The 27,066-nt window shown below is 45.0% G+C and overlaps 1 protein-coding gene across 1 annotated transcript in view; it reads right to left on the bottom strand.

Annotated features, from left to right (window-relative positions):
- The window catches only part of VPS53 (VPS53 subunit of GARP complex), a 693,920-nt gene that overhangs the window by 171,918 nt on the left and 494,936 nt on the right, over nt 1-27,066 (bottom strand). Inside the window, exons 15-16 of the mRNA XM_069226380.1 lie at nt 15,982-16,129; nt 7,820-7,902 (exon numbers count right to left, since the gene is read on the bottom strand). Of these exons, the coding sequence (XP_069082481.1) occupies nt 7,820-7,902; nt 15,982-16,129 (231 nt within the window). The remainder of the gene's footprint in view (nt 1-7,819; nt 7,903-15,981; nt 16,130-27,066) is intronic.

The raw sequence follows: 27,066 nt of genomic DNA, 5'->3' as shown, positions 1-27,066 counted from the left end.
GAGGCACAGAATGGTTAAGCAACAAAATAACCACTTTCTAAAAGTGCCATTTTCAAACTTACAATTCAAAAACCAACTTCACCAAAAGATGCATTTTTAAATTGTGAGCTCAGAGACCCCAAACTAAATATCTCTATCTGCTCCCAATTGCAATTTACACATAAAAGGTATTTCAAGGCAATCCCCATGTTACCCTTTGGGAGAGATAGGTCTTGCAATAGTGCAAAACAAATTTAGCAATATTTCACTGTAAGAATATGGAAAACACACAAACACATCAGTACATGTCCTACCTTTAAAATGCACTATACCCCTTTAAAATACACTGCACCCTGCCCATGGGGCTGCCTTGGGCCTACTTTAGGGGTGACTTACATGTAGTAAAAGGGAAGTGTGGGACTGGCAAATGGGTCTCCCTGCCAGGATGAAATGACAGGTTAAAACTTCACACTCAGACACTGCATGTTGCCCTGTAAACAATTGTTTACAGGGCAACACATGTGGGTGGCACAATCAGTGCTGCAGGCCTACTAGTAGCATTTGATTTACAGGACCTGGGCACTCATAGTGCACTTTACTAGGGACTTACTAGTAAATTAAATATGCAAATCATAGATAAACCAATCAATCACTAATACAGTTTAGACAGGGAGCAATTGCACTTTAGCATTGGTCAGCGATGATTGGTCCCAAAGTTCTAAAACTAGCAAAAACGAAACGCAGCACACAATCAAAAAAAGGAGGTCAGAGGCAAAACGTGTGAGGATAACCCTGCAAAAAGGGACATTTCCAACAGAAATGTTCAAAAAGGATTTGCTAGTTGACAGGACTTAGATCCAGGATGGGTCTGAGGGAACAGTGGCGTAACATTAGACCCCGCAGTGTGGGGGAGAGGGCCTTGAACTCCAGGGGGCCACTTCAGCACAGTATGCTATGCATGGGTGTCAGGCCCATGACTGGGTCTGGGGATGATGGTGCCCCTTCCATGTACTTTGCTGGGGGCCTGCTTAAGTTTTGTTACATAGGGAGCCATCCTTTTTAAAAATCAGGATGTCAAGGGAGTACATTCCTTTGCAGCACTTATGTCAGAGCACCCGCTCAATGGCACCTTCGGCAAGGAACATCTTCATGTCTTTCTTCAGCAGCCAAAGGTGTTTGCAGCTGACATTGCAGTGCAGTGGGATATGTGGTGGCATCTTCTGAATTTATGACAGAGTATCTCCTAGTCTGAGGTCATTACCTCCTACTAGAGAAGTAAGAGCCATAGTATTCTCCTGACAGGTGATGTGCGATATGGAAGGGGGTGCTGGAGGAAAGGGGAGTTTCTATTCATGGCTGAAGCACCCGGTTGGAGCCACACCTGCTTCAGCCATATCCTTCAGCCCATGTAGCCACTCCAGGTGAAGGTTATGGCATGTTGAATGCTCTGAAAGTACTGTTACTGGTACTGTTAGGACTGCCTATGGTCTGAAGCTGCAGCTTTTGCGCCATGTCTGGCTTGGCTACTACGAAGGTTGGATCTAGGGGCTGGGGTGCACCCATGGACTTTGCAGTGTCTGTGTCCTTTTTGATATTTTTGAGCAACCAATCAACCTGCCATCAAAAAGAGATGCTCATCATCATAAGGAGGTTTGGAGAAAATTGTGCTGGCACTAACACCCCAGGATGCAGTATCCACAGAGGGCAAGGACATTAGCACTGCTAATAACCTTGATATCTGCCACATATTCCTGTCCCCTCTTTCTGTGTGTCTGTGGGAGAATCTTGATAATCTCCCAATCTCTTCCCAATGATGGGCATTGTAGCTGGAGAGGAGGCCTAAGGAACTGGCAATGTACCAGTTGTTGCCGGCCCAGTCGTCACACACTTGGCGGCAGTGCTGATTCGCTTGCTCTCTTTTTCAGGTGGCTGTGTGTTACACATGCCAAAGCTACTTTGTGTGCAGTATGCATTACAAGGCAATTGGGTGGCACCTGACCTCGGATGTAGTCTGAGTCAGCAAGGGATACCGTAAACGTTTTTCTACCCTAAGATTGACAACTTTTACCTTTACTGGCACCTTAAAGTTGTAAGTGGCTGTCCTTAGCATACCCCACAACTTGGTAAGGTATTGTATCATCCTTTCTATCTTGGACAGTGTTTCCACCTGGAAATCATCTTTGTCTTGCACCACATGCATGTTTAGGCCTGGTGCTGTGCGATTCTTGGTATCACTGCATGATAGTTGGTGGGATAATCAAGCAAAGAGGCTTAGGATGGATAAGGATCTACAGCTGGATCATCAGGAGGATCAAACTGGTGGTCCTCCCAGGTGTCACCCCTATCTCCAGGAACAAATGGCTCACCATATAGGCCCTGAGAGTAGTATGGACTGCTAGGATCTCACAGAGAATGCCCAGATTCCTGTGGGGGATGTCGAGACTGCGAAGGATTACGGGGGGGGGGGGGGGGGGGTTATGGGGGTGTGGAGGCAGTGTAGGAAATAACCCCCTTTTTGGCATGTTACCCCCAATTTCTGCCCGATGTCAGTGTGTTTTTGACTGTCACTGGGATCCTGCTAGTCAGGACCCCAGTGCTTATGGTTTATGGCCTGCTTGTCAGTGTGTTTCACTGTTTTCTAAATTGTTACTGGAGTCCTGCTAATCAGGACCCCAGTGCTTATGCTCACTCAGTTTCTAAATTTGTCATGACATATTGGTAACTCAGTATTTCACTCCAAATTGGCATACTAGTCCCCCCCTTATAAGTCCCTAGTATATGGTACTTAGGTACCCATGGCATTGGGGTTCCGGGGGATCCTTATGGGCTGCAGCATTTCTTTTGCCACCCATAAGAAGCCCATACAATGGCTTCTACAGTACTGCCATTGCAGCCTGTGTGAAATAGTGCATGCACAATTTCACAGATAGTGCATGCACGATTTTACATCCATATTTACTGCACCAGGTCACTCATAAGTCACCTATATATCAGGTCTTCCAACCCTGAAGGCTGGGTGCAAAGTACCCACGTCGTCCAGGCTCATCTTCCTGGACTTCGTGAGTGCGGCGACACCATTTTAAGTGTGCACCCTCTCCCTTTGGACATAGGTGTTACAGGCATGGGAGGGGTATCCTCCCAGAGCCTCTGGAAATGCTTTGAAGGAACCAGATGGTGCCCTACTTGCATAATCCAGTCTACACCGGTTCAGGGACCCCCAGTCCCTGCTCTGGCACGAAACTGGACAAAGGAAAGGGGAGATACCATTCCCCTGTCCATCACCACCCCAAGAGTGGTGCCCAGAGCTCCTCCAGAGTGTCCCTGGGTTTTGCCATCTTGGATTCCAAGGTGGTGGGGCACTCTGGGAGCATCTGAGTGGCCAGTGCCAGCAGGTGACATCAGAGACTCTTCCTGATAGGTGCTTATCTGGTTAGGTGACTAATCCCCCCCCCCCCCAGGGCTATCTATATAGGGTGTCTCCTCTGGGTGTTTCTTCAGATTCAGATTGCAAGACTCTGCATCCTTTACTTCATCTTCTTCCAACGCATCAACAGTTGACTGCTCCAGGAATTTTACAAAACTGCAACAAAGAAGCTAAGACGACTTCTGCAACATTGTATCTTCAGCTCCTGCCAGCAACTGCACAGTTTCCAGGTCGAGCATCCTCAGAGGACTGCCTGTCTTCAGCCTGCACTAGAAGAACCAAAGGAATCTCCCATGGACTGACGGAGTCACTTCCCTGCTTCAGCAGGCACCTCTCTGCAGCAACGACCGATGTCTTGGGTCCCCTCTCCAGACAACAGGTGTGGATCCAGTGACATGGGTGGTGGACTAAAGTGACTCCGGCAGTCCAAATGTCCAGCTGTCAACCTTTGATGGAGGTAAGGGCTTGCCTCCCCACGCAAGACAGTACCCCCGTACACGCGTGACTTGCAGTTGCCAAGGCTTGTGCGTGACCTTCCAAGAAGTTCTTCGTGCACAGCACAGTTTAGGCCCCCAGCACTCCACCCTGCGTACACAGCTTCCTGAGTGGTTCTCCTGTGGCGTGGGCCTCCATTTGCACCTCTTTTGTCCCCGTGCTGTGGGACTCCTATGCGCGCTGCCTGGTCTTCTGAGGGCTCTCTGAGTTGCTGAGCGCCCCCTCTGTCTCCCCCTCCTCTTTAGAGACCACCAGGTCCCTCCTGGTCCCGGGCAGCACCATTTTCCGCTAACCGCAAGCTTTGCAAGTGCCAAGACTTGTTGGCGGAATCCAGTGACGCAAACCAGACTGCATTCATCCATCCGGCGTAGGACATCTTCTGCACCAACCAGGAACCCGCATCTGTCTTCTTTGGTGTAATACTGACTTTGTCTTCTCACCGGTGGTTCTTCTTTTGCACCTTCATCCGGGTTAACAGGGGCTCCTGTTCTCCCTAGACACTTCGGTGCTTCTTGGACCTGGTCTCCTACTTCCACAGGTCTTCAGGTCCAAGAATCCATTGTTGGTAACTTGCAGTCTCTTCTGGTTCTTGCATTATCTTCTATCACGACTTCTAGTGTGTTTTGGGAAACTTGCTGTCTTTTACTCCTGCTTTCCTGGGCTCTGGGGTGAGGTACATTACTTACTTTCGGTGTTGTCTTACACTCCCAGTGCCTCTCTACACACTACACTTGCCTTGCGGCAAGACGGACTTTTGCGTTCCACTATTTTAGTATATGGTTCGTGTTCCCCCCAGGCCCAATATTGGCACTGTTTTCCTACTGTGTTCTTACCTGTTTTTGGTTGCTAGTGTATATATTGTGTAATTTACTTACCTCCTAAGGGAGTATAGTCTCCAAAGTATTTCTGGCATTTTGTGACTAAAATAAAGTAACTTTATTTTTCTACCACGGAGTATTGTCTTTCATATGAGTCAGTACTGTGTGACTACAGTGGTATTGCAGGAGCTTTGCATGACTCCTAGTTCAGCCGTGGCTGCTCTGCCTACAGCTACATCTAGACATCCTGGATTCTAGACGCTGAATACATTTCACTAGTAAGGGATAAGTGGACCTGGTATAAGGTGTAAGTACCTTTGGTACCCACTACAAACCAGGCCAGCCTCCTACAGATGGTAGTTGGGTAAAGTACCTCGGGACAGGTGGGAGTGGTGGTGGACTCATGTCATGTCTTTATTCCTTCCTTTTGGTGGTAGAAAGAGTGGGGAAGGGGGCTTGAAGTGCACCTCCTCACAATCTTGCCTAATTTTTTTCGGAATGCTGAAAGGTGAAGGCTTTGTAGACTTAGTTATGATCTTCCCACTGAAGGATGAATGATATTTTATTTTCCTGCCGTTGAGGATCACAGGCAGCTGATGGACACCTCTGTGATATCTGACCTCGGCATCAAGGGTGCCAGCCCCGAAGCTATCCAGGCTGTGCTATCACTGTCAACATTAGCTCTGAAGGTGGCTGCTCAGTGGCTTAATGTGTAAGAGGCAGATGGCTGATGTGAATCGACAGCCTTTGGCAGCAACTTGCTTGGCTTAGAAAAAGGTGCTCCAGACTTTGATGTACCCGCTGTCAGTGCCAGAACCCCCGATCAGTGACTCTTGAAGCATGACTCGAGGCTCAACTCCTGCAGGAATGGTGCTCTGCCTCAGTCAAGGGGCACTTTCTGAAGCAAGGTTGCGTCAGACCCATTTGCGCCTACAACACCACTAAGGCTGTGGGAGTTGTCTTCATTTGTGGTTGCTCCATGCCTTCTTCCTCGATGTCAGAAGCCTCTGGTGTTCTTCGCTCATGCTTTTCCCCACCTGGAAGGCTGGAATGGCTGAAAGGCCTGCTTGCTCCTCCTCATGCTCAAGGAGATGTTCTGACCCGAAAATGTCGGGGGTCTCTCATGCAGTGCCTGGTGCTGCACTTTATGATGTGTCCAGTGCCTCTCCCTATAGTACTGGAGTGTCTTTTAGCACCAGAAAGCACAACAGGGGTTGCAGGAGGTTTTGTGCTTCTGAGACAGGTAACAATTGTGTACGACATGCTAACAGCTCATGTTAGACAAAATTTAAAGAGTGTGTGTTCCATGTCCTTTTTCTGTAGTCAGATGTCGATGGTCATCATCGAACAGGATTCCCCAGTTGTAGTGTTTTGAGGATCTTCAGTGCGTTAAGACAAAAGAGCTCAAGCATCATGAAGAAGCTCTCCTGATGGGCGCGAGAAGTGCACTGTTTTTCTTAAAGTCTGACGGTCTGCCTCCAAAGAATCCAGTGAGGAATGCGTCAGTGCCAGAGCAAGCACTTAAACATCCAAACCCAATGACAGAAGAAAAGATTCTGAGGTGGAGCCACTGTAGAGGTGCACCGTGGACCATGGTAGGAATCACAACAAGTCTTGTGATTTGAGACTTTTTATTAGAAGAAGAAAAAGTTGCAAGCATCTGGGCCCAATATCAGATGGCAGGACTATTCAAAGCATGTGTCTCATGCTTCAAACATATATTATTTAAAGGTAGAACTAATCTACTTAATCGAACATTATTTCCTATAGGCTGTAAGTTTAATTCCTCACCTCCACTGTTTCCAGTGGGAATGTGTTGCAGTACCAGTGGTTGGCGATGTGTGGTGCTTGACTTATTCCAAGGTGTGGTTGGAATACATTTAAGCCTGTTTTGACACCATTAGGGCTGCGGAAGGTCTCTTCCAAGCCACTGTCTAATTGTCCTACAACCTCACCTATTTTGAGTAAATGTTTTCCATTTCATCACCAGTCCCGCGTATCCCTCCTTTATTTAGCAGTGGGGGTGAGGAGGAATCTCTCACAACAAGAGAAAAGGCAGATGCACAGATCTTAACCCATAGTTTTGTGAATGGAATTTCACAGTAAGTAGTACTACATATGTACTACAACATGCTGTGGATCCTACTTTTGAAGAAAGTTCTGTATCCAAAAGACATGATGGAAGATTTGCCAGGACTCTCTGCCAGGACTGCAAGTTCCATACAACCACACATTCATCCATCCATCAAGCAACAGACATCCCCCACTATACTGACCTACACTTTGACGGATTGCTCTCTAGTATAGTCACCAGAATGTGAGCAGGTACCCAGTTTGTGTAATGAGTGAAATGAGGTAGGAAGGTTTTCTCTCTGTAATATTACCAAGGTGGGAGATAATTTTAACTTAAGGAACCTCTTGGCTCCTCTCCAGTAGAGAGTGAGTGAAAAACCGTCCATACCTCAGCACCACAAGCTTCCAGAATAAAGAGAAGGTGCAGGTGTTTAATCAAGCACATAGTGGTGTTGTTCAGCATGGTTATAAAAGTTTCTTATTTTTGCAGATAAGGAACATGAGTTGCATGAAACGTCTCTATGTTTCCAGAGCCCACAATATTGGTCAAGTGGAAAAGCTGGGAATTAGAATACAGGTATCGCAGTTCCAAAGGAAGCAATTAAGCCACTGAATTTCCCATAGTATCCTGGTGAGTGGGAAAGCTTACAATAGTGCCCAGATGCAACCTCAAGAAATGTCAAGCTTATAGGGACATAACTTAATTATAACGCTTTATACTAAACTTCTGACATTTCTAAGTGGTGTAAGTAACAGGTGATGCTATTAACCAAGTTAATGGTATTCAATGTACTGGCCTCTGCAGGATGGAAGGCTATGTTGTCCTTTCCAGATGTGAATGTATTACTTCTCTCCAATAGCAGATATAAGCATTGAGCATTTAACTCGCTGAGCAATACTGCTGGTCACTCATAGAAATTGATGACAGGGATTGAGCCCCAGTCACATCTAATGTGATCATTGTCCTAACCCAGGAGATAGCACACTGGAACCCTCCCTGGTGATACTAGGAGCAGGCCATCAAGCTTACGTGCTAAAGGTGTCCATTTCTCCAGTCAGATTGATTCTTTCCATCAGTGTAACGTCCACTTTTTCCTTCAGTTTCTCTTCAAGCTACCGGGGGTCAAAAGGAGAACAAATAATTGGTTCATTAGTTTGAGGATACAAACAAAAGGTAATCAAATGAGCCCTGAAGTCATATCTTGCTTTCATAGCTCAATACAAACAAAAATATCACTAAATATTAGATGCAACACCTGATAGATCTACACAATAGAACCTCTACCTACATGTTTAGCTATACATTGAACTGCTAAAGAAGTGTTTTTGTCAAAGCATCGAACACATGTCTTACATGCAGATCTTTTTCATACAAAGAAGATGTGTGTGTGTCAGTGCATGCACTGGTGCTGGGAGATGGCCAATCAAGGCATACCATGACAGTGGTTTGCTAGTGTACCAATGTTACCAGCAGGAATGAAATGACCCCAGCAAACGAAGCATAACAACTAGATAATCACAGATCAATAGTCTCTCCTGGTTCGTAATGTGAGACTAAGATAAAAGTTTCTAGGAACAAGTGCAGATTGTGATTCATCAGACCTGAAATTACCTCTCTGCCCCTTTACCGGAAGAATACACTTTTCTCTGTGATCACACACCTATGTGACCTTCTTTTAACTTAGGTGTGCTGTTGGCACAACTACAGGAGACAGTTCAGCAAATGTGTTCATGTGACTGACGTCGCATACTGAGGTACACCACTGAGGGTACCATACAGTAATTTCATAATCTCTAAATGTGTGATTCAGAGGACGCTCCTCTGATACCATGATACACTTGCATGAACTGAAGGTCTAAGAAGACTGTGGTCATACAATTAAATTCTGTGGTACTAACGAACTCAGTACAGTGGTTTAAAGCAAAATGAGTCCTGCTCACCGCCCTCCCTGCAGAATGAAATGAGGGACCCAAGAGCCTCCCGGATCGCACAGATATTCAGTGGTCTTGGGCTCAATAAGGTCCCCCTGAAGAGTGGGGGCCCCTCTAAAGGATTGGGAACCCCTCTTAGGTGCAGGGGCTGCAGGGGCCTGAGAAACTCCTCTAATTCACTACAAGGCTGTTGTAATCTCCAGTGAGTGATCTTGAAGACGCTCCTGTTATTTCATACAATCGCTTGGCTCTAAGTTTTAACAGAAGTCATTTGCTCAAGTATCTGTGATGTAGAGTCTAGTATACAAAATCCGCCTTTTCGCACAGTTCTCTTCCTTTTGCTCCATTAGATACTGCTTGTATTTTCACTGTGCGCATTGAGAAACCACTAATTGGTCTCTAGGTCGATGTGTTTTCTTTATGGCATGTAGTTTCATTGTATTTAGTGTCTCAGCTGCTGGTGCACCACCTGCCCGTTCTTTGTATGAGGGAGTTGCTGAAGGGCTGATTAGCTTTCTACTTCCTCACAGGGGTCAGCAGTTTATAGCTGGAGATGGGGGTGACAGCCACTCTACTAGGAAGTGCACTGGTGGGCCTAGACACATTCTTACAGTGACTCTTCAAGGGCCATGGAGAATAATATCGTTTTGGCCTATTCTTTCAAGGAAATCTAAGATCAACCGTTTCAACACCAGTTTGAGTGATACCAGCCATGGTTTTTCATAGGATGGAATTAATGTTAACCGGTTATGCAAGGGAAGCCCATTTTTTTCTAAGATCCTAGTGTAATGCTTTGATAACCTCCAACTGACAACTTGCTTAACAAACAAGATACTTCCCTTTGGTAATGCCTCATCTGGTAGATTATCTAGCCGCAGATTCCTTACCTTAGAATTATCCCCACACGTCAAACTGGATCCAGAAATGTTTTGTGAGGACTACCCCTACGCGCCGTTAGGTGACGTTGTTCAACTCCGCATGGCGTTGACCCCACCGTAAATGACGTGCTCGGTGGCTACATAGGCACCAACCCAGTGTGCTGATGTCAATTTCTTTTCTTGACTTTCCATAGCAGGAGTGCGGTGCCATGAAGAACACTGACTACTTATGTGGAAAACTAGGGCCCTGAAAGGGAAACAGCTTGACCCTAGAAACCTGTTCACAGAGCGGGGAAGATGGGTGGGTCGGTAAGGAATCTGCGGCTAGGTAGAGCTTCCACCAGATAAGGCATTACTAAAGGTAGGTAACTTGCTCATCTGATAGAGACTTCTAGCTGCAGACTCCTTACCTTTGAAAAGATACCCAAGCAATACCATCCCCAGAGGTGGGTCTGCAAAATGATTTTACACTAAGTCCTACCAGGCTGAATGGGCAAAGCACCCATCTTGACTGACCTGACTGTCCAGGGACAAGTGCTTGGTGAATGCGTGTAGAGAAGCCCATGTTGCTGCATGGCAGATGTCCATTACTGTAACTCAGCAAGATAACATGGTAGTTGCAGCTTTAGCTCTAGTGGAATCAGCATGCACACCCTCAGTTGGGTGCTTCTTGGCCAGAGTGCAGAAGATTTTAATGCAGAGCACGATTGATCGGGAGATGGTTCATTTCTGCACAACTCCCACACACCCCACAAAGAGTTGGTCGTCCACCCGGAACTCTTTCATTGGGCCAAGATAGAACAACAATGCTCTTTTTGGGTCCAGTCAATGGAGTCGCTCTTCTTCCACAGAGGGAAGCAGCAGAGTATAAAAGGTAGGCAGGGTGATGGACTGGCCTACATGAAAGGGAGTGACAACCTTCGTCAGAAAGGAAGATTTGGTGCGAAGAACCAGCTTGTCTGGGAAGATGGTGAGGTGCAAAGGCATAGCTTACAAAGCCTGGTGTTCACTGGCTTTGTCAGCTATGCCTTTCAGCAAATTGTATTGCCACTAGGGAGGCTGCCTTGATGGTATGGAGCCTGAGGGGATAGTTGTGTAGAGGCTCAAAGGGAGCGCACATCAGAAATTAAAGTGCCCAAAGCAAAGCTCTGCTAGGCACGAGAAAGAATAAATAGAAGGACCTGGGAAAGAGGGGCAGAAAGAAGGTCAACTTGCTTTTCTGTACACCATGCCACAGACTGGCGTCAATGGCAGGTGTATACCTATTTGGTGGAGGGAAGCCTGGCAGCCAAGATAATACTGCAGACATCAGGCAGAAGGCCAAAAATGTCAACTGCTGCTACTCAAGCTCCACACACGAAGGCGGAGTAGCTTCAGGCACCGATCCCTCCCCTACTGCTGCAACAAAAGACCCTGCCAAAGAGGCAGCCTGAATAGAGGACCAGTGGCCATGCTTAACAGCTCAGGAGACCAAACTCTCTGAGCCCAGGTTGGAGCCACAAGAATGACTTGGGCCCAGTTGTTCCTGATCTTCTCAAGAACTCTGGGTAGGAGTAGTATTGTTAGAAAGACATGGAGGAGGCCTGAGCTCCACTCAAGACAAAAAGTGTCTCCGAGACAGAGCCGCTTTGGAAACTCCAGCACGAAGTAGTGCTGACATTGCGCACCCTTTGCGGTGGTGAACAGATCTAACCAAGGCTCTTCGCACCGCTGAAATAGGCTTTGCACCACCTCTGGATGGAGCCCATCAGACGCTAAGCCATCAGGTGAATGCCCAGATATTCCAACCATGTCCAGTGATGCAGGGCCTCTTGACAAAGGGTACACGATCCTACACTGCCCTGTTTGTTGCAGTACCACATAGCAGTGGTGTTGTCTGTGAACTCCCGCACTAGCCTTCCCATTAGGAGGGTAGGAAGGCTTTCAATGCCAGCCGGATTGCCCGTAGGTTGATGTGGAGTCCGGATTATGCCGGACATGAGAAGCCTCTGATCTCCAACTCTCCAAGAGGGCTGCACCACCCCAAAAGTGACTCATATGTCAGTGACAGGCAATACAAAGGTTGAAATTGACTTGTCTCGTGGACACCCCTGCCGCACCAGGACAAAGATCTAAAAAAACTTTGACTAAAAGTAAAAAAACATCAGTCAAAAAATGATTGTGGGTAGCTCTCTCCAGATCTGTGCTGACTGGCATGTAAAGAAAAGAACTGATGTCAGCATGCAGGAGTGGCGCCTATATAGGCACCGCACAACGCCATGTGGAGCTGAGCGACGCCATGTACTGGTAGGCGTGCAAGATACTGCTCATGAACAAATTCCAGATGCAGTCTGACACTTGGGGATAATTCCAAGGTAAGGAATCTTTGGTTAGAAGTCACTACCAGATAGGATTTTCACCATAAATCAGTGTAAGGAAATACCTCATTTTGCATAATCACCCCAACAGTTTGGACTGATGCTGCTGGCTTTTCAACTCAGAGTGCACCGAGGCCTACTAACCAGACCTCACTGTCAATGCGCTGACCCTTAAAAGTTTAATGTTTGATTGGCTTATAACCAATTGGCATAACTTACTTATAAGTGCCTAGGATATGGTACCATGGGTACCCAGGGCCTGTCAGTTAAGTTGTTCTTTATGGCTGCTGCACTTATTGTGGCACTCTGAGTAAATTCAAACATGTCTCCTAACCTGCCACGTCTGATTGGCACAGTAGTTTTCAAACAGCTAACTCAACTTTGCCATTTAAACTAATAGCAAAGACCAGACCTCCCTTTTGAAATATATAAGTCACCCCTACCGCAGGCTATTGTATTCTAAGGCTGGGTGCTGAATATTAGAAAGTAGGACATATACTTTTTATTGCCCTAAAGGTAAAAACACTACATTGTCTTTTTAGCTGCGGCAAGCCTAGTAGACCCATTGGCGTACACAGGGTTACACGCTGTACAACACTGCTACTAAAGTTGGTACATAAAGGTATCAAAATAATTGTTACATTAAATAAACTTGATGCCCAACTCGAAATTAATGTAGCTTTTGAGTAAAAGACAACTTTAGAAAGTTTCCACTCTGTTGCCCAAGCTCTCAGTGGCCATTGGTAGATGATGGTCCAAAGACAGCCTTTTGTCCTCCTGGGGAGACGTGTGAACGACTTCCAGGAGAAAGAACAACAAAGACTTGCCGTTTTTGAGAGGTATCACCACTTCTTGGCAGGATGCCACACAGGGTGTGCACCTAAAAGGCGAGCTTCAAAGGAGAAGCCACTCTTGAAGGAACAATGGTAGGCACACATGAGAGGGGCTGCTCTTTTGTTCAGATAGACGAGTTGGTGTTGAGGAAAGAGATGGGAGACGAGTTGCCAAACTGTTTATTTCCCATGGGTATGTAGCCCTTAGGTATCCACACCACCAAGGTGGGCTACCAAGCTCCACACACCAAGAGAAGGGTTCTTTCAACTTGGGAGTGGGCAGAACAGTGCACTCTGGGATAGCTAGATGCATACATTGCAGGAAGATATCATCAGGTGGGAAAAGTCTTGGTAGGTCGTTGGCTAGTAACCACTGCATCATCCAAGGGCACTTTCTGGCCATAAATATGGCTCCCTGGGCACCCAGACCTCATATCACATCTGGACTTGAGAGAGGATTGAGGAAGGACAGTCCTGCTGTTCCCAGGACCTGGAAAGAGTCTCCAACAGCTGGACTGAACCTGCTGATTCTTGGGCTAGCAAAGACAGGACTGTGCCTGGCTCATGAAAAAGTCACTCCAGAGCCCCAGACAATAAAGGTGAACTCCAAGAGTCGGCTGGCTGACTTTCTGTTACAACACCTAGGCCAAAAACGCTGAGAAAGCCCATCCTTGTTAGTCAGTAGCCACAATCACTTCACTGCCACTGACCGCCAACGTGCAGCCAGGGAGATCAAGATCTGATGCTCAAAAGTTGCACCAGAGTCTGCTGGACCTCGGGGAGTTGTCAGAGTGTATAGACTTCAACAAACGGAACCACTGGTTTTGCTTTGACCAGACACCAGTAGTCAAGTGGCATCCCGACTTCTGCGGAACCAAAGAGGACTTCGAGGGACATTGACCCCTGTGGTCAAAGACCTGGATGGCAAACTGCAAAGTATCCCCAGAAAGACATCCTGTATCCTTTGCATCAGGACCACTTTGTTAAAGTTTATGGTGGTTTGCCCATGGAGCCAGGAACTGGACTTGAGACTGCTTTGGTGACAAGGTAAGTGTACTACAGCTCCTTACTAGACCCCTTGACCACCTCCCCTGCTGAAGTTGGTCACCCAAAGTGGGCCAGAATAGCCAAACACAGTCAAACATAAAAGTTTTACAAAGTTTCCAAACTTTCCACTTACCAATGCTTGTTGGGATTTTGCATGCAGAGCAGTGATTTATGATTTACTTAAAAATCTATATCTACAGAACCCTCCAGAGGATTTGGATTATTTTGGTGTCTAAAAATTCTAAAAATATGATCTAATTTTATAAGTTAGTATCAGATTTATTTCTTGTTGTGTGACTTTATTATTTCGTTGCTTTGGTGTTTCTAAATGCTTGACGCTTGTTACTTTGTTTAAGCCTTGCTGCTCGAAGCCACAGCTACCAAGGGTTTAACTAGAGGATTTTACAGAAAAGCCTGACTGGACCCAAGTTGGTACTGTGAGTGTATTGCACGTGAGGTTTCACAGCCCCATCATACAATACACCACGTACCTCACAATCAGATTCTAGTAAACCGTGGGTGATGAATCAGAATAAGGTCATTACCTCTAATGCCAACTGATGGTCACTTATACAGAAGCTTTGGATTTTACAGAAGCATACTTCCACTGCCTGTCACCTACAAGGCTGGGCTGCAGATTCCCTGACCAGAAGGACAGTGGGAGGTTGAGCCTCCAAGCTTAGCCAAGAGACATAACACAGCAGGAAGTCTGAATGATAGTCCCATGAACATGCATGATGTAGGACCTGGAAGCAGACGAGAAACTGCTGAACTATGAGTAGGAATGAGTCCACTGCCCCTCCTGACCAGAAACTGTAATTTTTTATCAATGAAAGGATCAGGGTGGACTTACCTCCTGGTAGCTCCCAGGGACACAACAGAGCATCTGAAAGAATCTTCTTCTGAAATAGACAAGTTGACTAGATGTACCTGGTCTGGCAATGGACCTGGGAACATTCTATGTGTGAACTGGGAAGTGAAAGGCAAAGCCAACTCACCCTCACTATAAGTTGTATCTAGAAACAGGACTCTCCAGAGGAAGGCAAGGCGAAGGTGTCTACACCAAGAACTGAACTAATGACTAAGAAAGTGGGGTACCGCCTACTGGCATAGGCAGACTCAGAAAACCCAGAGAGGCTCGGCCATTCAATGAGAAACAGGCCAGAGATACCCCCACAGAACCTCTTCAAAACAGAATGTTTTGAAGCTGCTAACCCTGGCTGCCTACCCAAGGTGACTATTGTGCAGTCCCTCCAGTCTGATTGACGGGAAGGGCAAGCCTGGATCCAGAAATCGTGCTGTATTACTGGAGTAGGAAAAAGCCTCCAGAGGCCACTTGTGAGTATCACACAGGAACTCTCATTGACTGTCAAGCCAGAATTGAGAAGCCTTGTGAATTGAGCTGTTATTTTAAAACACCATAACTTTGTAGTGGCTGAACCATTATTTGTAGTTGTGCACTTATTTTAATCAGAAAATACTTTTTTATTTACTCAGCTGGTACTTCTTACGCTTAACAAACATTATCTCAAGCAGCCTTCCGTCTCAGTTCTGTGCTACTAATAGGCAGACAAGGCTATCACAGAGAACCAGTGTTTGCTGACTAGGAGCTAATTTTGCACAGTGGTGGGGGAATTTGTGCCTCTGGACAACCCAGCTTACTACTGATAGTATCAAACCCCCAAATGTGAGCAGAGGGCTAACTAGGATAGATTTCATGCACTCAGATGTATGAGCACGCTCATGATGTGTTCCAGTAAGACAGGTCATACACATAGGTGTGTGCTGGGGGGAATCCCAAGATAACATTTTACTCTTAGTTGTATGACAGTGAAGGAGCTGCTAGGTTAAAGGACTAAAATGCCAGAAATGATTTGCTCAAATGACTGTGACACTGAAGCATATCGTCTGATTGGGTATATTGGTGAGGAGATCCTATGTTAACTTGGAACTCTCAGGTGCTGATAAAAGAACTGCAATAATAAAATCAAAGGGTCTAAGCTGCTAGAGGACATCCACTCAAGTGTCAGTGATGCTGAGGGATCTGGTATGATCACATCGAATGATCTGAGTTGGGACCCCATAGTGATGATTATGCTCTGCGGTGTCCTTCTGTGGGGGTTCCTCTATAGTTCAGACTCTCACCTGTTGGGTTGTTGCCAAGCAGTACTCGGCAGTGCTGAGGATGCTGCAGATCAGACACAGTTCATCCGTTGTAAACTTGGCAGCCTCAGAGCCCTCTTTCTCCTTCAGGAGGCTTGTGATGGTTAGTCCCCCACTGCTGCTACTCGTTCTGTGGGGACAAAACAGATGTAATTGTAGGTTTAGGGTATTCATAGTGATGATATTTTGACATAAAGCGACACATCAATATCTTAATCTTAAATGAGCTAACAAAATAATTTATTTCACAGTATTTATGGCCATAAGAAAATTATTTTATCTAGCTCTTAGTGAAGCGTGTTATAAAACTCAAGGGGCACCGACAATCAGGGGAGATGCCAAATTTACCCAAAATGCTGGCTGCTCTGTTATTTGTAAGGGAGAGGTCTTCTCATTGAAACCTGGACTAAAGTTACTCTGCAGGGACGAGGTTTATTTTTCCACACTTCGGGTTCATGTGAAGTACAACTAAATGTAAGCCTAGCCCAGTTTAAAATCTTAAATGTAATTTTCTCAAGATGACTTTGCTCCACAGCCGCAACCTGCAAGCATCCCTTTATGTACTGAGGCTTCCTCTTGAATAACTATGTCTGCTAAACACCAAGGCTTGAGGATTGACGGTGGGAGGGTCATGGCTCCAATGACAAAGTTACATGACAACATTGATGTTGATTTTTTTTATACTTTGTTTGAACTTCACCATTAACAGACTTTTTTTTACTAAATTTTTGCTGTTTTTCTCTTTCTATTGGATTTGTGGACACTACAGAGAAATATTGATCAGGAAAACTAGTGCAGTTAATATGTACTATGGCTGTCATGCAGTTTCACTGGCTAGGATCTGCGGAGGAGGTATGATATCTCGGCTCCTGGGTGATCATGGTCACCATATGGAAGCTGAAGATCTGTGGATAAAAGAAAAGGTATCCGATTATTATCAGCCATTAAATGTTTATTTTCCTCCCCTGTGGATGAGGGCATTATGCACTCTTCCAGTATGTGACCTCACTCCCCGCCAGCGCGGCGAGGATGGTAAGGATGCTAGGAGTGTTAGTTTTGCCTCATCGAATTCCATGGGAGACTAAAGTTTGCAAAAAATAATGGTGCACTGTCAATCTGACACAGGTAACAGAGCAAAAAAAAAACTGTCTCCCAGAATCAGAATCATGTGCCAATGATATATCTTCAGATACACAGAATCCAGACTTGTCTGGACTGAGAACTGTAATTTTTTTATAACAAATCTTACCCAAAATACGTAACTGATTAACACCATGCCACGGAAACTTTGATTCCCGGAAAATTCTATCTCCGTGCCAAATCTGATGTATATAATTCCTTTGTTTTGGCCACAGGTGAGAGCGGATATGAATGCACTGCCCATGACCTAACGCATATGCATGTGCCACAGATGACAAGTGGCAGCGAAAGCCCAGTGGCTGAGAACAGGGGCGGCCACAGATAGTCCCTGAGGGCGGAACTCAGGGCTGCGGGTGCAGCACCTGCTCAGTGGGCGCTGGGGCAAGTGCTCTTGAGGGATTTTAATTGTGAGCTAATCTACATTAAGACACTTTGTAAAAAGTGAATAAGATGTTCACAAATTTTAAAATAAGTAATGTGTATGGTTAAATAAAGTATTCAGACGAGGCAACACAAACCTTTGCCCTATCACTGGCAGGGTCACAGCTGAAAGGAAATAAATATGCCCTGTAGGTAGTAAAATCCTGTGCTTTTTATTCAGCACGGAGCACATGTACAGCTGCTTACAGACGGACCGTGAAGAGCCCAGGGATGCATGTTGTGACTGTTACATGCACAGTGGATCAATGATCGTTTCTGAACACATAACATTGTAAATGCATGCGTATTCCAGACTTATGTTGATAATATACCACGTTCGCACTTTGTAAAAAGGTTTACCATAGCAAACAGAAAACCGCTTGTTCTGAGGGGTTTCCTACTGCAATATGTGGCAACTGACGAAAACTATACCTATCACAACTCAGCCTGCTTCAAAATAAAACGCAAGGATCTAAAGCTTCTTAGACAAGATCATTGTCATGAGGGCAGTCAGTGCAGCCACAGGCTGACCATTAGTCTGCACTCTATTTCTTTAAAACGTCTTCGGATAAAATGGAGCATAATGGCTCTGCGGTGGGAGAGGGTTGGGAAGCAGAGTGCTGCCCAGTGCCAGGATAACCCACCCTTGGAGTATGGCTCAGGCAAGCCAAGCCTGGGTTCCCCAATGAATGCTGCACAAGGCTTAAGATTCCTTGTCCATCCACAAATTCCCCCACGGAAGATTTATCAGGACACGCATTCATTCAGCTTTCGGGCTTACTCCTGGCTGCTGTGCACCTGGGCAATGAAAGTCTTCGGTAATAATACACGCATGAACAAGTGTGAAAAAATACAGTAAGATGTGTTTTGGGAACTGCACGCTTGCCACCAGCCTGTGCAAAAGTTAATGGCGATCAGCTGGTTAACCCTGGAGGGCACAAACACTGAGATCCTACTCATTATCCCTAAAAAACAGAACCTCCGGCCCTATCACTAGGCCCTTGTCCAGCCACCTCCCCCTAACAGTCAGAAACCTGGGAGTCATTTTCGACAAACGTTTGTCACTTTCTCCTCTACAGGTTAAGTCTGACAGCAAAAACTGTATAATCCTCTGTCTCTTAGGTGGAAGTTTTCTGAATCTGCCCATAATTCGGGCAGTGAAAAGCACGACGGGTCTGTCCATGGGGGCCCATGCACTGCCCTAGGGCCCTCAGCACCCCTTTTCTGCCAGCCTTTGCATGGTGGTGGGACCGCCATGCAAAGGCTGGTGGAAAAGCAGGGCGTAATCCAGAGCAGAGCTGCCCTGCCAGATTGAGACCAATGGCACTGCCAGGCCATCAGCTGGTGGCAACTAGGCAGTGCCAGCAATCGGACCGTGGCGACTCCGCCACAGTCATAATATGGCAGCGGTCCATGGACCGCCAGACTCATAACCAGGCCCCAAGACTCTCATCACAGCCCTTGCCCTCCCTTTTATCAACTACTTCTATCTTTCCGATCTTGTTATTAGGCACTGCGTATAAGACACCAATGATCAGCCTCCCAAAACCGTCCTTCACTAGGCCAGTCAAGACTGAAAAGGTATAGATGCAAGTCTCTGTCTCAAGCGAGAAGGTTCTCTCTAGAACTCGCTGAGATCGCATCTTTGTCATGAAACCAAAACTGAACATGTACATCAACAGCTGGATCGGGGGAGCAACGGGGGATACAAGCTGCCAGGGCTGCCCAGAAAACCACCAAGCACATTAGGGATGGAGTTAAAATGATGCCAAACACTCTTGTTGTCATCAAGGACTACAATGGAATAAATGAGTCACTTGCTTTCACATGGAACCAGTAGTTCCTGTTTCAATCATAGCCATGCGGGATCTTCTTGCAAAGAATTGATTTGCATGATCTAAGGTCAGTGGCCCATACTTCTAGGAAAGTAGGCCTTTATGTGAAGAAGAAACTGTGAAGGGTCTTGAACTTCCTGTCAATGCCCCACTGACCGACCGATGCAATAGCTCTCCCTTAGGCAGCTACCAACCCAATACACTAAAACAAACAAGCATTGTCAAAGCCAACAGTTCTTGCCTTTGGGACCTATTGGTTTGTCAATACCCTTTGCCATGCAGTACAGCACCCTTGATGCTGTGCAGTATGGCTAAATAAGACAAAAAGCCTAGCACATCAAAATAACAGCAGCTTTTTTGTAATTTGCCAATCCAACACAGATCAACAAAAAGAAGAAACGTTCAAAAGCATTTCTTTTTTCAAAAACATCTGGTGGAAGCAAGATGAGTTGGCGGCATGTGAGCAAAATGGGGGGAAAGCAGGTGGAGGGAACAATACAGGCAGGGTGGCATGCAAGCAGCACATTGTCCAAAGCAACACCGAGGGTGCTAGTGAGATGGAAGCAACACTGAGGGCAGTGGAAACAAGCTGACATATGAGAGAACAACATAAAGGGTGGGGGAGAAAATCAAACAGATGAAAGAAAGAGAGCAATGTTGAGCTAGGAGGGGAAGAAGCACGTGTGCAAAAGCAATGAGGGCAGGGCAGCACACAAGGGATAACATATCTCAGAGGGAATAAGGGGTGATAGAAAACAGCATGGAAAGGATAACACACTAGCTGAAAAATAAACACTCGTGTGGAGTGCCTAAATAAAAAGAAAAAAGAGGTGCATGAAAAAAGAGCAGTGTAAGGACATGAGTAAAGTGTCCACGCTCCAGGGGAGAGACAAACACAAAACGATGAAGGAAAGCCCACACAAGTTAACAAATAAGAAGCAAGAAAATGAATGGTAATCAAGTCAACCAATGGCAGGCAATGGGCAGGCTCTATGCCTACTGTAAGCTAATAATACGTATCGTAACAGATAGGGCATGCACTGTGTAGGAGATGAGACCTAAAAGGAAGCAATTAGTACCAGTTGAAACCAAGATACTTGAGGTCAGATGTATCAAAGCTTTTTGCATTCAAAAACGGTGGGAATCGCAAAATCCAACCGTTTGCAAATGCAAGAATGCCTTTCAGAATGTATGAAAGGCATTCGCAGTGCAATTTCAAGGAATCGCTAAAATAGCGATTCCCTGAAATTGCGACTCAATTTAGGGAATCGCAAATTGCGATTCCCTAAATAGGTAATCGCAAATAGGGCATACCTATTTGCGATTACCAGTGCACATGTATCATGCATTTCGTAAATGCGAATTTGGCATTTAGGAAATGCAATTACCACAAATTGAAGTTTGGTGGTAAGCATGTGCAATTTTTAAAAATACATTAATAATGCATTTGTAAAAATGACATGTAGCGCACACATGCCCCTAGGGTATGTGCGCACTTTACATGTCCACAAATATTTTTATGTGGTGCATCAAAGGGGGCCTTAGGCCCCCTCACCCTGGGATTTGCATTACCTAATTTGCGAATTTCTAACAGCAATTTGCAAATGCAAAAACGCAAAACCATTCGCACCTATGGGCCTACAGGCCCATAGGGATGAATGGAGTCCCATTCCCTAATTGCAATTCGCTAACAGAGATTGTGATTTTTAAGAAATCGCTAATACTGAATTGCAATTTCCATACATCCCATTTTGCATTTCTCAAACAGCGATTTCTTAAAACTCGCTATTTAAGAAATGCAACCCGGGAGCTTCATACATCTAGCCCTTAGTTTCAGATGAGAATGGTCAGAGAATGAAAAGGCATAGACTTCTATAGGAAAATAAAATACACTTGTTTCAGTAGCCAGATATTAACGTGTTACTGTCCAGATCTAACAAAGAGAGAACAGGATTTTTTAACAGGACCCACCTCAGAGCCAAGGAAAAGAAAAAATGGCACCAGGTTTTTCAGAATTATGCAAACTCAGATGCATTTGTCATACTTATGAAATGTTTCTTTGGTCAGAAACATTAAAACGTGGTATAATTCACCCAGTGCTTAGTTTGAGCCGGTGGTTGCAGATCGGTACCACCTGTACTCTTGTTTTTTGGGGTCCAGCACTTATTTTTTCCTCAAAAGACTGATCGAAACCACGAGAGACAAAAACACAAAAGGGGGAAAGAAGGAGGAAGAACGATGGAAAAACAGTCACAAAGGTGGAAAACAGAGCTGAAGAGGAAACTGCAAAACTGAGATAAAACGAAAGGGATTGCCTGGTGGTGGATTAAAGAGGCATCGGGGGAATCGTGACCACGCAGCCTTGGTATTCAGCACCCTGATGCCCAATAGCTCAGAACAAAACATTTGGCCCGTCACTTATGCTTTTACAAACTAATCACTGATTTCACCACTATTAGAAGGGCAGTCCCGGCAAGAGTTTCAGAGCATAAACATGATTACACAAGCAAAGTATGGAACAATCAGACAGAAAAGACTCTACCACCCAGGCCTCCCACTGAAGCACTCCTTACAGCAGAGGATACCAAGGAAAGAGCAGACTTCTGGAAGCAGATGTTCTGCTTGTTACAGCTTCCACACCTTCCAAATATGAAAGGAATAAAGAGGACTGTGTTTATCTTGGGCAGGAAACAGAAGGCCTCTGTGGAGTAAAGCAGAAGTGCAGAGCAACAACGTCATCCCATACCCAGAAGGTGTCTCCATTCCCCCCCCATACGATCATCCGTCCATAGTCCGCCAGGGCATTCCCATCGTTTGTTACAGATTTTACATCTTCGCTGATCTATCTCTCAAGGGGTGTCTGAATTGTATGTATTGCGACTCGTTTAGCACAAACCTAGTTCCAAGAAACGGAGCACTGCACAGAGAAGAGCAAACAGATGATGCATCTGGTGAAGGGAGAAGTGAGGGGGTAAAAGGATTCTCTTTGTGTCTGCGCGAAGACGAGAGAAGCCAGGTGGGGCTTTAACACCGGGGAATGAGATGTTTCTTGAGGGGCTTCTGATCTGTGACAGCATGTTATCGCAGATCCTGAGTGCGTGGCTTCAGATGACTCACATTCTGGTCTTTCTTCAGCCTCTTGAGTTCCACCACGGCACTGTCACAGCTTGGTGTGCTGCACAAATCTCTCGAGACGGCGATACTTGCAGCCGTGCAGAAAGGTAATGTGGTTTGTCCTGCCTTGTAGATGACACAAACCACCCTGAACATGATGCAGGCTGCAAGGGGGCCAATGCGGTTCTGTCAGTGTGGGGATGAAGTGGCATCATTTTTTAGACCCAGGTAGACAGGCACACGTGTCTTAGGCTCTTAGAAGGAGCCAGATGGGGTGGAAGCACAGTCCATGTGGTTTTGAAGCCCACTTTGGGGGTCATTTTCTTTCTGCGAATGGGCAATAGTTGATGCCAGGTGTCTGAGATTTCTTTCTGCTGTTGGTACTAAAGCAAAAGCTGTCGATGATGAACGCGGTTCATTTTGCAGTTTCTACTTGCTGTGGTGTGATTTTGCCCAGGCTATTGTTGTAGATTAGGATAAATGTGCTGATGTGCAAAAAGGCTGCAATTGGGCTGCTTTTTTTAACGCCCTGTTTAACATTAGCATGTGTGAGCGGCAGACATATCCTACATTCATTTCCTATCTGCAGATCTTATTACAGACATGCTAATATTCTTTAACACTGCTTTTTTATTTAGAAACAAAATGGAAAAGTTACTTGAAATCGTAGCTCACCATAAGTAATCTCTCTGAATTAAAAAAAATATACATATATATTTCCGCCCACATGCTGGATCACAAAACGCTCTGTTTATAAGCAATTTTCATAATGAAGCAGAACTAAAGGTATGCCCAGTTAGGCAAGATGCTCCTTCTTTTAGTAAACTAATCAGCCAATTTCCAACATAATAGTATTTCTGACTGAAAACAAAACTCCGATTTAACATTCTAACGGTATAAAAAGGTGCTCAATACCAGCCGAGCGAGAGAGAGCTGCACCAGCTCCTTAGAGCCCTGGAGCCTGCAGTTCTCCATCAGTGAAGCAGGTCCCTTAAGGAGCACCGAGCGCAAAGATCACTGCGCTCACCTGCAGCCGCGACACGCTTCGGTAACTGACGATGTAAGTGTCACTTTACATCCAATGTGTGCAGTGCCCTTTCCATCGGAGTAGGTGGATTTAGGAAATAGGTAGGTGAGTAAATGGTTTGGTTAATTTGAAAATCATAATTGTCCTTAGGACAAAAAGAAGGCCGCTGTCTTAGTGGGCATTTATTCGGATGGGGAACCGTTTACAGTACCTTGCTCACTTACCAATGTGGTCAGTTATAGCTACTAGAAAATCAACTTTCCAAGTAAGATTTTGCAGATACATTTTATGCACAACATTGAACCTGGGACTACAAATTCAGAGAGAAAAGTATTCAAAATTAAGTTTCCGCATCCACAGAGCAAGTGTTTACCAACTCCAGGTAATGTTTTTTGTAAGCCAATAGGTAATCTTTAGTCACTGGAATCGAAACATTTTGCCTAAAATAACTTACTTTAAGCAGTAATGACAGTCACCTGTACTATAATAGGGAAAACAGATGTAGCCATGTAACAGAAACAAGGTACGCTTTGATAAGCCAGTCTTCAAGGTAAGGGTGCAAAAACGTCACTTTGCTGCAAAGAAAGCAAAAGAAGGAATTCTGTACCAACAGCGTTTCTTTACACTATGAAACCAAGAAAATCCCTGATATCTGCACAAGCTGGGCCATAAAAGTACGCATCCTGCAGTTTAGTGCACAAATTTACTTTCTTTGCTGGAGTGGTGGCAAATACTATTGGAGCGGCATCATCGGTCACATTTCTCTTTTCAAATCTAAAAATCTGACAAAACTCTTGCTATGAACCATACCTCTTCATCAAAAATTAAAGCAGATTCTCTCTTTTGTAACTATAGCTCTACTACAGCAAAACCATTGTCTCTTGATCCAGACAGTGATTTTATCTCTTTCATGGAATCGTCAGAGGGGTGCTCAAGATGATGCTTTTGGACCCATTCTGTACAATGTATAGCATCCACATGTCACATTTAACTTTTTGTCAGCCTAAGAGAAGACTGGAAATAATCCTTCACATCGGGGTGCTGCTCAGGGGTGTCAGAATGATGGAGCTGTTTGCAGGATCTCTTCCTGCAGGTGCTGATGGGCCTCTGCACCAGAAAAAATTGTGTGCTAATAAGGCTGTTGTTAGCACTGCTGCTCTTGAAGCTGTTTTCCCTGCTTGGTTCTTGAGAACACTGATTTCCCTTGACATAAGCCTTGAACTACACTCTTGGAAATTATTTTCTGTTCTACAAATGCTCACATTTTAAGGTCTCTTCACTTTTGGAGCTCCCCATGGGCATAATGATCAAAAGAGTGGAGACATTGAAAAACAAGTTAAACATCTTCTGTTGGGTTTGTGCTGGCAGAGAAGGAAAAATGTTACCGGGCAATGTACTTTGCAAAGAAAGATCATGGCACTAGTCTGTCGCAGGGAGAGTTAGCTAAATTCCTCACCATTCCAGTTATACTGTTAGATGTGATCATTGACTTCTTGATCGCCTGAAAATCTTCCCTCTTCGCTTCCAGAAGACACTCCATGAATTAGTTCATGGAATGCAGCACTACTGTAGAGACATAAACGCACTGTAAAACTCAAAGCTGCAATGACACTTGCAGATGTCGGACAAGCCCTTTACCTAAGGATATCCTACCCTCCTTGCACAGAAGACTGCCTTAAGTCGCTTATACTTTAATTTGTCTTTGGAGGAGAATTATTTTTAAGTATTTTAGGATAATAATCTGCAGGTTTTACCTTTTTCCAGATGTCTTTTCACAGGTTGGAGAGAAACAAAATTCAAGGTGTCCATTTTTTGATCATGAACACCAGATATTAGAAGCAGTTTACGTCCTGTCAGCTGTTTATCCTGCATCATCTCAAAGACCACGGACATATGAACAGATGTTACAATCTGAATGTTTAACTGCCTTACAGCTCTATTCAAAACCTCATGAAATGCAACTAGATTGTCAACAGGAGCAATACTCGAAGGAAGGAAATTAACCTGGAAGTATAGGACAGAAAGTAGTAAGACAATCAAAGAATCAGATACTGAGATTTGTATGTGGGGGAGACTTCTCTCTTTGAACTAGTAAGCCACTGTTATAGTACTGGTGGGAATGCATTTGTTGGGTCTCTTCTCTACACGGATCATCACAATGATTGAGACAGTGGCCTGAAGATTTTTCTGCTCCAGATGAAGAATGCCTTTCTGAAGGCGGCATCTCTTCCCTTGGCAACTGAAGACATGGTATTGGTTGTAAAGAAGGCTGAACATTGGGACCCTGAACAGGAATTACTAGGGCCTTGACGACATGAAATTACATAGGAATGGAAGGCAGCTGTGAAGCTGATGATGTTTGGAAGCTGGAATGGCAAGGCCATCAACAGTAGAGGTGGATGAGGTTCTGGAGATAGTGATGATGAAATGATTGGCTTCCAGGTATTTTAAGCAGATGGTTGACAAGCTCTTGCCAAAAGATGGGACATCTTGAGTCTCGGGACACACCTACAGTTAACTTTGAAAACTCAGTCTTCTTCAGCGCTGAAGCATGCCTTAAGCTATTGACTGAAACCAAAAAGCCCCAATAGGATTAGTGTTTTTAGGCAATAGAACCTTTAGAAAAAGCAGAAATGTTTTTCTTCTTTTTCTCACTAGGTGGAAACAATGAACTGCCTAACCAACTCCCTTCTGGGAATGATGGGACAGCGCATTTTCCAAGATTCAGAAATGGGCAAGGTCTAATTATACTCTCTCATAATATTTGTATTAAATCACAATTTCCTGCTCGGTTCTTCTTTCATAAATGTTAAAACGCAGTAGTGTTTTCAGTAAAATATATGGTCATGTTTAGAATTGGCTGATTGATTGGTAAAAAAAAAAAACAAAGACAACAAATGTTGGTTATTGGAAGCATTTTTGTTTACTTTTGAAATCAAGTTTTATCTGTTATGAATTTACAGAGATTCCATGGTGAAGTAGAACAAGTTACTTACATTTGGTATTATTCTGCCTGATGGATGTGGCAATGGCATAGACTTCTAGGAGCCTCCTTTCAAGGCGCCAGACTAGATCCACGAAACATTTCCAGCATTATCAAGTCACTGGAGCTAGAATGTGCTATATGATGTAATTTGTTGAATTGGGTGAGAGCACAAAGGGAGGATGGAAGCATTTCTGAGGCACCCTGGCAGCTGATGAGATCAGTTTCTTTTTTCTGAGCCTCTCAGAATGCGAGGTGTGGAGCTGCCAAGTTTTTTAAAAAAACTTTTTTAGGCCGTTCTCAGCAACAACTCAAAACATCAGATCATCCTTGAAGTATTGGGGCTTCAAGTCTCAGTGACAGATCCTGACAAGTACTGTTGCTGGTGTGTGGATCTCTGGCACAGTGTGTTGTCCAATTATATATGCGTGGTAAAATACCTTAAGACATACAGGGTACAGGAAGCAAAATTAACCCATGCCTCTCCTGACGGAGGCATCTGAGACCCCTTTGAAATCTGCAGACTTCAGGGGTGTTTCTCTCAAATC

This window comes from Pleurodeles waltl, chromosome 3_1 (assembly GCF_031143425.1).
Source record: "Pleurodeles waltl isolate 20211129_DDA chromosome 3_1, aPleWal1.hap1.20221129, whole genome shotgun sequence".
NCBI lineage: Eukaryota > Metazoa > Chordata > Amphibia > Caudata > Salamandridae > Pleurodeles > Pleurodeles waltl.
Note: the sequence above shows the minus strand (reverse complement) of the source record. Positions and strands in the feature narration are given on the sequence as shown.